Source organism: Tiliqua scincoides, chromosome 2 (genome assembly GCF_035046505.1).
Source record: "Tiliqua scincoides isolate rTilSci1 chromosome 2, rTilSci1.hap2, whole genome shotgun sequence".
In the NCBI taxonomy this organism is placed as follows: Eukaryota; Metazoa; Chordata; class Lepidosauria; order Squamata; family Scincidae; genus Tiliqua; species Tiliqua scincoides.
In genome coordinates, this window is record NC_089822.1 from 187,656,873 (window position 1) to 187,668,912 (window position 12,040).

The 12,040-nt window shown below is 41.4% G+C and overlaps 1 protein-coding gene across 2 annotated transcripts in view; it reads left to right on the forward strand.

Annotated features, from left to right (window-relative positions):
• Positions 1 to 12,040, forward strand: part of PCBD2 (pterin-4 alpha-carbinolamine dehydratase 2) — a 50,778-nt gene that overhangs the window by 16,158 nt on the left and 22,580 nt on the right. Inside the window, exon 2 of one of the 2 annotated variants that reach the window (XM_066616309.1) lies at positions 6 to 146. In XM_066616309.1, the coding sequence (XP_066472406.1) occupies positions 6 to 146 (141 nt within the window). The remainder of the gene's footprint in view (positions 1 to 5; positions 147 to 12,040) is intronic. The other variant, XM_066616311.1, reaches the window with a different exon arrangement.

A 12,040-nucleotide genomic window follows, 5' to 3' on the forward strand; every position in this document is an offset into this window, starting at 1 on the left:
GTTAGTCTTCACAGTCTCACTGGTTGACCACAGAAGAAAGGAACCAAGTTATTTATGATCTCAAAGCAGCAGGATGGACTGAGCTAACTGAAAGAGATGCCATTTACAAAGAATTCAACTTCAGAACTTTCAGTCAGGTAAATACTGTGAGTACCAATTGTGGGTAACTTAATGGAAATGCTTTTATATTTTTATTTTCATTTGTAGTTGAAAAATGATATCAGCCTCCTCATTGGAGACCAAAATGATTAACATAAATATTTTCAGTTTGAAAATACAGGCACCTCTTGATTTACACATTTTTGAAATAGCATGATTTGAAAATTAATAGTTGACGTTTAACTTGTATGTGCTGATTTTGAAATAGCGCTTTAAGCTTTCTACTCTTATGTATGTTGGGCTGGCAGTACAGACACATGCAATATTTGGTACATTTTTCAATGTGAAGCAATGTCAGGAATGCTTCCATCTGCCTTGTCTGGAAAGCATAGAATGAAAAGGTGCAAAACTCACAATGCATGTGAAACTAGATATGATCAACTGGCATCGGTGAGGGAAATGTGTATTGGATGTTGGCAGCATGCTTGGCTTATGTGAGAGCACATTTCAGACAGTGCTGAAAACTCAAGAAAAGTGTTCAATTGGGGGCATATGCCAATGCAAAGTTAGAAAAACCCCTACTTTCTCAGCAGCATGGCAATACCGATGGTTTGGTGATGCCAATGATCAGTATGGTTGCTGCCGATTTCTTGACCATTCTTCTTAAGGGGGAATGGCCATTTTCTAGTTCCCCTGGCGGGTTTGGGGACCAGTTTGGGAACCACTGGACTAGAGCAGGGGTGCCCAAACCCTGGCCCAGGGGCCACTTGCAGCCCTCAAGGACTCCCAATCCGGCCCGCAGAGAGCCCCCACTCTCCAATGAATCTCTGGCCCTCCAGAGACTTGCTGGAACCCGTGCTGGCCAGATGCAACTGCTCCCAGCATGAGGGCAATTGTTCAACTTTTTGTATGAGTTATGGGACGTGGGCTCCCTCCACTGCTTGCTATTTCACGGCTGTGATGCTGCAGCGAAGGAAAGGCTGGCCTTGCTTTATGCAAGGCCTTTTATAGACCTTGAGCTATTGCAAGACCTTCAATCATTCCTACAAGTTCCATCTCTAATATATTCATTTATGTAAATTTTTGTAAATTTATTCAAATTTGAAGTGTAAATTAATTCTTTTTTTCTGACCCCTGACACAGTGTCAGAGAGATGATGTGGCCCTCCTGCCAAAAAGTTTGGACAGCCCTGGGCTAGAGCAATCAAAGTACTTGCTTTTGAATTGGGCAGTGTTTGCAATCTGAAGATGGATTAAAATGTTTACCATTTCTGTTGGTACTAGTACCCCGGGGTTTTTAATTATTGGTTACTTTGAGAAGTTCATGCTCACAGGTATGCAAGCAGTTTGCAGTTCTAGAGAATATCATGTTCCTAAACCTTTGCTGCTGATATTGCATTATGAGTTCTCAGTCAGGATTCTTTTTTTTTGTAAAGAATAAGAGCAGACTTTAACTGCATAGCTCTCCTAGTCATGAAATCTTTTGTTTATGGAACACAGTGTGAATATTTAACAAAAGTCAGACAACCTAGAAATATAATTTCCTCAGTGATCTTCACCTTGCCCTTTACAGATGGCATAAAATCAGGTGTGTAAAAAGCTGGGAAGTTGAACTGACATAAAAGGCATTGCTGATTTATGTGTTGCAGATTGATCTATATACTGAAATTTTATTGTTTTCACAGATAACACAAATGACATATGATTCATAGAAAACTGTGGTTATATTCATGTCACATTTTGACGACTCAGTATGTCAACAGATGTTAAAATTATAAACACAGCTCGTATTACAAAGTTTTGTAAGCATAAATACAGTATACTGTTTGTTATATTATTTTCTGGTTCATGCAGCTTAGAACTTTTTTGTTGTTGTTGGGAAAAGCTTTCACCAATAAGCTGCCTTTTAAGTAACTGATTTATAGAGTTCTATAATTCAGTGCTTAGACATTCACACAGTCTTTTTTTTTTTTTTACTTTAAATGTTGTAAATATGAACTATGGAGGTTTGTGCTTAGAAGCCAAAGAAGAAAAAATTTGTTGGTTTGTATCCCAAGGAGCAGGAGAGGAAGAAAGCTCACACAAGTGAAAGTTCCTGCCCCTTCCTCAGCACAGCATCTTGTATGCTCCCTGAAAATGTGGTCCAGAAGATCTGGGTACCTTCTGGGTTAGGATTGTATAAGGCACAGAAGGCTGCAGGTTTAACCCATTTTTACCCGGCCCACAGGTGTACACATTTGGTCCCTGTTGTGTATATGCAATGTTGTGCAGAAATGGCTTAACAGGAAATTGGTGACCGCTCTCTCCACGCATACAAACAAAAGTGCTTTCCATTTGCAGAAAAGGCAGTTAGTATATAACCCACTGACATTTTCAATCCTGGCACCTCAGTGTTGTCCACAGGTGTCATGCTTCTCTATAACATTTACCTTCTATCTAGACAACAATTTCTTCTGTTTTGTTACTTCCACTGTTTTCAGGAATAGCTGCTATGTGCACAACTGAGCAGCTCACACACAGACATTTATGCAGTGTGGGAAAGAAGAGGCTTTCCCAATTGCTGCTGTCTCCTGGCTTTTCCTCTACCAGTGGTTCTCAAACTTTTAGGGAGATTTACTCCCTAAGTAAGTCTTTACAGGGAGGTGCCAGGGCAGCGACGCAATCCCCAGGATCACATCACTAAGCAGAGCAAGGGGGAGTACTTTCCACTTACTTTCACTCATTGCAGGTTGGTGGAGGCTCCAGGAGGTGTGGGGAGCCCCATGCAACGTTGAGACAGAAGCGTGTACAAAGCACTTCCTCATTTCCTTGCAAAGAGGAAGTGCTTTGCACGCACTTCTGTCTCAATGCTCCAACATCAAGGAGCCCTGCAGAGGGCTGCACAGGGCTCCTCATGCTTTCTGGAGCCTCCAGCAGCCCACAGTGAGTGGAAGTAAGTGGAATGCACCCCCCCAACTCCCTTAGCGACACAATCCTGGGGATCACATCGCTGCCCTCTTCCCGTCTCCTGCCCCTTTTAGGGACGGGGAAACCTTTATACGAACTGGTGGGTTGCAACCCACCAATTTGACAACCAGTGCTCTACACTGTATTCTCCTTGTGCAGTCTTCCTTCCTTTGTGAACAGGATCTAGACTGCTGCACAACTGCAACTTATTGCTGGTACACTACTACCCCAGACATCTCCACTTCCAGTAGGGTTGGGTCAGGCAAAGCAACGCAGCATGGCCCCTCTTGCAACACACATGTAGGCATTTAATGCACGCATCTACCACTTGCCATACTATGAAATGCTACCGGTAGTACAGTATATGTACCACTACAGTATATGTACCATATGTACCATATGCCAGAAGGACAACCATAGCACAAGAGAAGCGAGCATTCCGTAAAGGCAGAGCTGCAAATGCTGCAACAGTGATGCCTACACATGTCTGCCCGACATGTGGCAGAACATTCCGTGCCCGTATCGACCTTATCAGTTACCTGCAGACACACCATGGGTAGTCCACAACCCGTTAGATGTCAAGGTCCTCTTCGGAAACGATGGACGAACATCATCATCATCATCATCATCATCATCATGTGTAACACTGGTTGAAAAGCATTAGGTTAAATGTAGGCATGGTCCTTGTTCTTCCTATCCCAAGTGCTTCAACTCTTGAAACGCTTGTCTGTGTTTTGTCTGTGTAACTATACCTTTATACTGTAGGGACCTCCAGCACTGCATGTAAGGCTTCTTGCAAATGCATATGGTTCTAATGGTGACATTCTAATATGAAGGAATGATTTATGCATAGCTGTGGTGAAAAACCAGTGAATTGAGCAAAACTAGATCCCCTTTGAGCCAGGAAATGAGGCTGCTGGAGGTATCCATTTTAGATGGTTATGGAAAAATATTGTTGAAGAAAGAGAAGCAAAGATGGAATAGCTGAAATGATAGACTTTGCTAGAATGCTTTGTTGCTTAGAGTCAGCTGTCCTAATGGCACTCTTTGCAAGAGGGGCAGCGGTGATCTCAGTCTCTGACTGCTTGCTCCCCTTGCTTGGGGGGGGGTGACCAGGGGACGGGGCAAGCTGGAGGAGGCTGGGGATGGGCGAGGTGGCAGGGCAAGGGAAGTGAGTGGCCAGAGTTGTTCATTTTGTCCTGTAACTGGGTTTAAACTGGGACAGTAGTTCTTGATGTCACTACCCAAGGCCAAGACAGAAGGAGGCTGCTTTGGGGAAACCTTTATCTCTTGGAATCTCCTGCACATTAGGGAAGGCTGGAGCAACAACTCCCTCGTGAATGATCTGAGACCTGAGGTAAAACAATAAGATAAAGGATGTTTTTCCAAATAATAAAAACAATAAGGATAAGGGGTAAAATAAAAAGATGAAAAGGCAGTTGAGGAATTGCAAAAAAAGAAAAACAAGATTTAGGTAGATGGGTTTGATGTGGAGGTTACAAACAAGCTGGAAAGAAAACCACAAATACAAGTTCTCTGGGTACTTTCCCTAACCCTACCTCCTCCCTCTAGTTCAGGTTCGTGGTCCTTGCACTTGCATTTAGCAAAGGGGCAAGCAAAGGGCAAGCCCCTGGGAAGCTGATGTTGGACCAGGGTAAATGTGTGGTGCATGATCCCACTGTTGATAACTTGTGCGCATTAACCAAGTTTTACCTGTAGAATTGGATACTTGGGATCACCTGAGTAACTTAATTTTTCTGTTATTGGGAGCCAAGTGGGTTTCACAGTCCAATGAGTTGGCTCAAAACCATCCTTTGTTTACAAACTGGTTGGAGATGAAGATCACTACCAAGAACAATAGGGCAATAATGGCTGCTACCTTGAATTTACTTGAATTTACCTTGGATGGCACCTGGCCCAGATGCTTTTAAAGAGGAATTGGATAGGTTTATGGAAGAAAAGTCCACCACAGGTTACAAGTCATGATGATTGTATGTGACCTCTGTGTTTTGGAGATAGCCTGTTTCTAAATTCCAGATGCACAGGAGTGGTAATTGGATACAGACATCTTGTGTGCTCCAGGGGCATTTGGTGGGCACTGTGAGTTACAAGAAGCTGGATTAGATGTGCCCTTGGCCTGATCCAGAAAGGCTCTTATGTTCCCTCATGACGCTGAACGCTATACAAGAGCCCCCTAGATCAGGGTGTCAAACTCATTTCATACAGTGGACCAAATAGCATTCATGACCCCTGCTGAAGGCTGAAAGTGATGTCATTAAGGAAGAAGTGATGACATTAAGAAGGTGATGTCCAGAAATAAGCACTTTTTTCTCACTTAGGATCTCATTAGCTGAAAATGACAGAAGAGGGTGCAGTGTACATGGGAAGCAAGAACTTCAACCCCTCTGTAGCCCAGTGCAGCTTATGAGAGTGGGAAAGTGAAATCTGTCAGTCATTGGAATGTAATAGAATGAGAGAAATCGTGGCAAAGGAGTGCCTGGGTTCAGTCTTGGCACCCAAACAATTGTTGGTGTGACAGATCAGCCAGTTGCTTTGAAGAGAATTGTGAGCACAGCAGCAGATGTGCACTTTGTGTTGTGCACATCAGATCTCAGGTCCACAGCAAATCCTTGAATTGGAAACTTTTGCAAAATGTCCATACTTTAAAGTATAGTGTTGCCAATTTCATATGGAATTTAGAATTGTTTAGCTCAGCTGCAACTAGCCCAGTTGATGTGGAGCATTACTGGTTAATAAGATGGACTGGTCTTCATAACAATTCGTTGGGATGACTTTTTCTTGTATGTAGTCAATTAAAGTCTATGAAGGGCATACTGACCAAATTCTATGGAATTAGAATTTCTGGCACAGGTTTTTAATCAACTGGCACTTTGGGTTTAGCCATCCCTTTAACTTAGGTCAGCTTGTTGTGTAATAGTACTGAATCCTTGAGAACTTAAATCAGTTTTGATAGACTCTTTTTTCACTTTCTCAGCACATCACTTTGTCTTTCCTTTTGATCAAAGAGTAGAACATTTGTTTTTATGGGCATAGTCAGATATTTCATAGCTGTGTTGCATACTTAATCTTTTGGCTCTTTGACTGAAAAATGTCCACGCCTTTTTATGTACTGAAAACATAATATCTTTTAGCCTACAATCTGCAGAGTTAAAATGAATTTTATGTCAAATATTCAGTTGTGGACCACATCTCTCACTTTTTATATGCCACAGTGGCCTTGTGTTTTTCCCCCCTCCATTGTCTGATAGTGAGGTCATTTCTAGTCCTCTGAGAAAATTTTATTCCCAACCAGATGTGGCCCATATATTAAAAGTAGCACCTGTGGCTAATATCACAGCAGCTTACCATAAATTTACATGGTAACCAGGATTATATCTGTCAGGATTGTTAGAAATGTCTAGATTTAATTTGATTTCCAGTATTGAAGGGGTTCTCCCAACATTTTGCTTCATAACTATATTTTAAGCTTTTAAAAATATCACTCTGTTGTTAAGTTTTTATGGCACTCCCAGCACCCATTAAGTTGATTTGTTAAATGGAGGTCAGAGTAATGCAACTTGGCTACATTAGGATCGGAAACAAACCCATTTGTGACAAATTTAGTTCTTGTGTGTGAATCTTCTTGGAAGTACATCAGTAATTGGTTTCAGGTGTAGCTTGTGTCAATTGTGTTTAAATTCAGAAGAAGAGCCCTGACAATCTGATAGTTATGTCAGTTTGACTATTCCAAAGCCAAGTTCATTTTCATTGGTTTTGATTGATACATTGTTTCAAACATCAGTGTGGCGTTGTTGCATTTGATTACATTTTGAACAATTTTTTTATCCACGGTGGAAGAGCCTGTGGGTGTTGTATTCTTGAGCTGCCTCATTTCCCATTATCCTCTGAGTCCTCTGCCATATGCTATGATTTGTGCACCAGCAAAGTTTGTAATAGTATTTCTTTGGTAGCTGGGTTGTTGGGTAGCCCCCTACATATAGCAATACAGCTTGATTATTCATGATTCAGCTAAATCATGATTATTTATTAGCAGTGTTTCAAAGTGGAGACAAATCTCTGTATTTAAAAATAGTAGTTGAATATCGAATTCCTGTTTCTGTCTTTTGAAACTTATTTCTTCTACGAATATCTGTTGGCAAAATTTTCAGAAATCACAGATACCAGTTCATAGCTGCCATTGTTTCAAAACCTTAATGCATGACTAGACAATGTAATGCACATCCAAGCTTGCATAGTAAAAATGTGTAATCCCGACATGATCAGTTTATACCTTTTGACTTGCTGAATTGATAACACCTTTACATCTATTCAGAAGGTCACAGGGCAAAAATCCAAAAACGTGATGTTCAGATCATGTTTTAAGTTGGTGCTAGTGTTAAGAAGTGAGTTATTTGGTGATTAAATGAAATTTAATGGAAGGACTGGAACATTGTGGAGAACCTGATACATTTGGATAAGTATTTCAATAAGAATTATTTTAGTATGATGCTCGCAAACTTTGGCAGTTGTTCATATTCAAATGTTAACTTCGCTGCAGTGATGGTAGAAAAATTATTAAGTTGCAGGAAGCTGCCTTATACTGAATTAGACCATTGGTCCTTCTAAGTCAGTATTGTCAACACAGACTGGCAGTGGCTCTGCTGAGTTTTGAACAGGAATGTTTATCTCTCTTACCTGCAGATGTGGGGGATTGAATTTGAGAGCAAAGTGTATGCTCTACCGCTGAGCCACAATTCTACCCATGTTATGAAGAAGCATAACTGATCTGTTTTGTTTTGTTCTGTTACAGGTCTTTTCTTTGCTTTTACTTTCCAGTAATGTGTGTGTATGATCTATGTATGGTGGTGGTGGTGGTGATTATAATATTCTAGGCCACCAAGTGAGCTTCATAGCTGAGCAGGGATTTGAACCTAAGGTTTTCATGTCCAAGCCACCCACTGTACAAAACTGGTTGTCTTTACTTCTTATTTGAGCACTGTCTGTCTAAAATGAGGATATACGCATGTATACATAGGCTAACAGAGATGCTCTTCTAGAATTTATTGTGACTATTGCAACTCAGGTTTGGATATGTTAATTCTGGTCTACCCAAAGTAAATAGACTCAGGAATTCCATTTTATTTGGCTCTTATTAAAACAATTCTTTTTGCAAAGGCAGTGTAGATTTATTGATTATTACAGATGAATGTTGCTTAGTGATGTTCAGATCAGTGACTGTGACCTTTCTGTTGAAAAGTGGTATATAAATACTGTTAATAATAATAATATGTGATGGTCCATGGCTGATCCCTGTTTCACCCTCTCCAAGCCTCTCAAGCCAAGGGGAGCTATGCTCCCCTTGTCTCCAGAGGCTATTCTGAACCCTGCAGAGGCTGCGTGTGGGACTCAGAATGACCCCAAAACCACTGCTTTTGGTTTCCAGAAGCCCTGGAAGGCTTCCCGAGGCCTCAGAATGCCTTATAAGGTGAAAATCAAAGTAACAATTTTTTTTGGCATTTTCGGCCATTCTGTGCCCTGTAGAGGCCACGGGAGGATGCATGTGGCCTCTTTGAGACTCAGAAAAAGCCTCTGGAGGCACTCCCCTTAGCTCCTGAGGCTTTGCACAGGTGAAGTTGTTTAACAACCACGTCACTTAGCTATGGGGATGTGAAAATGCATCCCCATCATTAAGCAACGCACACCTATACATTCCCTAGTAATTATTCTACAGTGGATCTGAAGTATGTGTGAAAATATTGGCCAGAATCCAGAGAACTGTGAGCCCATCTTTGCCTTTCTGTAAGACTTTACACATATTTTTAAATTAATAGCAGCCTTTCTAGTCAATTCCACCCAACATGCTGCTTTGTCAAACTCAGCTGTTTCAAACTCAGTTTTGTGGTTCGTAAACTGCCAAAAAGAAAAGTCCAAAGTGCTACTAGAACTCTGTTGATGTTGCTTTGGTCAGCTTATTTTTAAGGGCTAAAAGAAACATTTATATATGATAAATATAATTAATAATTAATTATATAAAATGCAATCAGTAACTGCCTTTTTAAAGACATTGTTATTTAACAAGTGTGCATGTATTTCATATATATACACACACCTTTCAGCCAATGAAGCAGGGCCACAAGATGTCTGTACCCACCACATAGTTATTAGTTTTGTGAATGCTGTGTAGATTCACAATTGCTTATTACATTTTTTAAAAGTGAGCATATGGCAGTGTCAGCTGCAAAAGGAAGACAGATATTTATTCTTAATTTGAGCTGCTGAATACTTATAAGATTGCTTCATTCAGAAAACTGGAGTTCTGCCATGTCTGAAAAACCCATCACTGTTTGTTCTATCTGTATCAAGTATTGTTCTCAGCTCCTTTGTTTCACTTGTGTGAGTTGGAGTAATATTTGCATTGTTTCCATCCTTCCGTAATAAATAGGCATTTATTTAAGAAATGTTAATCAACATTTTGTCATGTAGATATACTGAACTCTTTGGATAAATATTTGGCATCCTGGATGTAACGTTCAGTGCAAGAGACTACCTCTAAATCTCTTTAACAGCTTTCACCTACTTTGAAATTGTGGCCACGAACAAGTTAATAAAAACTGCATGTAGTGGTTTTTTATTTCTCCCTAAAAGCATTTTTTTAAACAAAAAAATTATACTCTGTAATTAAAATGGACTCTGGCTGGTAAAAGATATAAAGGGGAGGGGGGAGAAAAACTACAATTATACCTATTTTAAAAATTAACCATTACTTGCCAAAAGAACATCAAACCCACTTAGCGGACATCCGTTAATCCAGTGGTTAGCTGTTTTGGGCTTTAATGCACACTGTTTTACACGTTAACCGTTTTGAAGTTCCAGGCCAAGGCTGACCTTTCACATCTGCTCCTTTCACAGTAGGAATCTCCACTTACTGCTTCCTGTCAGAGTGGATTACAGTGACAAAGTGCAGAGCTTGTGCTGGCTGCAATTTCGTTTTTGATCAGAATTATTTCTTTCACAAACAATCACATTTGCTAAAATGTTACATCTGCTCTGAAAAGCCACTGGCAGACCCACAGTTTATCAGTTGGGATTGAGTACAGTTTTTCATTTTGTCTTTTCATAAAGCTGTAAATCAGCTTTATGCGTGTTTGCTGGAGCTCCCTATTTTCATTTTTCCTCCCCAGTTGCTGTTTAGGTCTACTTGTTCTGGCTGGCCTAAGGAAGAAAACTTGCTGATTTGTTAAAGATGCATAAATCTGTTTGAAACCTTTGAGGTACTTAGGTGATTTTTTTTTTTTCTGCCAAGCAGCTGAGAACTTTGATTCAGAAGAGTTCCAGTGTTGAATCTAGATCTTAGAATGTGCTACTAACACGTATTGATTTGAGTCTTTGTTCAACATACTCTCACGTTGTGAGTTGGCAAAATTGTCTGATAATACTTCACAAGTAGATGTTCCAGATTTTGAAGAGGAGAGTGGAGTTTCTTGTAATCTGATCTTAGTTTCTTTAAGAAGATGCCAGCAATCATTTTGCAAAACATATATTCTACAAAATCTCGATTCAGGTGCCTTTTGTGATACCTGAAGAAAAATGACAGCTTTCTAGTGTGAAGTAGCTTACATGCTCACACTGCCTCTTAGCTTTGGATAGAGACCAGAGGGGAAAGCTGCCTTTTAACTATCTTTTTTCAACAGATTTCGGACTAGTCTCTGTAGAGGCTAGTTGAGAACCTTGTAAGTCTTTGCGGGAGTAGGGAGGCAGTGCCGATGCTTCAGCATCTGCCTCGATGAAAGGGCTTCTTTACATACTTGGTGGGTAGCACTGGCCTTCAGCAGGGTGTGGGAGGCTCATAGTCCCCTCTGCAGGCCTCTCTGCTGCTCCATACAGCTCTTATCTCTAATAGCGACCCACTTCCAGGTTGCAGTTGGAAAACTGGATGTCAGTCACAATTGAATTTAAGAGCTGTTTGGAGCAGCGGGGAGGTCTGTGAGCCCTCCACATCCTGCTGAAGGCCAGTGGTACCCACCAGGTATGTAAAGAAGCCTCATGGTCATGGCAGTGCTGCAATCACTGCAGTTCTGTGACTGCCATCGCTGCAGGGCTGCTGTCCTTAAGGGGGAATGTCCTGCTTCTGGTTCCACTGCTGGATCATGACCCGCCAGTTTGGGAACCACTGGTATTGGCCATTATATGGTCTGTTCTTCAAGTATACCAAAGCCAGATGTTTTGCTTGTTATCAACTGCATTAATTGGCGGGGGGGGTTAATTTGTGAGGGGCTTTTGTTGTCTAAGGCTGTGTTTCTGTGCAGACCTTCCTGAGAGTCAACTCCATTGAACGTAGTTCATTGTTACAGTTAACATTAAGCTTGCTTCTGAATAAATATGCATAGGCTTGCGCTGGAATTGTACCATATACAATCTGAGATTGCTAATAGGTTTCTTTAACCCAGTGGTTACCAAACTTTGGGAGTTCATGGACCAGTGAGGCAAAAATTGGAATTGCCATGGACCACATGCAACCCCGTGCGCACAAAAATTACAGTTGAATTTGGTAGTCAGTGGAGTAGTGCTTGGAAGTGCTGGCTGTGGGTGGTCTGTTCTTTGCTCTCTTTGTTGGTGCATGGGGAAGCATCTTGCCAAGTAAGCGCTTACTCACGGTCTACCAGAGAGGACAGAGAATGAACTGCCCACAGCTGCAGCTGACACAGTGCTGGCTGCTGGCAGTCCGTTCTCTGCCCTCTTAGGTTGTCCATGGGGGAGCACTTGCTTGGCAAGACACTAGAAGTATCAGCTGTGGCTGTGGTCTCCCCCCTCTCTGGTGGCCCCTTTCTGTGTTCTCTGCTCTATCTGGTGGCCTGTGGGGGAGCACTCCCTAAACAAGATGCTGGAAATGATAGAAGGTGACTGTCATTTTTCAGAAATCTCACAGACCATTTCTCAAGGTCTCACAGAACACCTGTGGTCCATGGACCACAGTTTGGGAACTACTGCTTTAACCC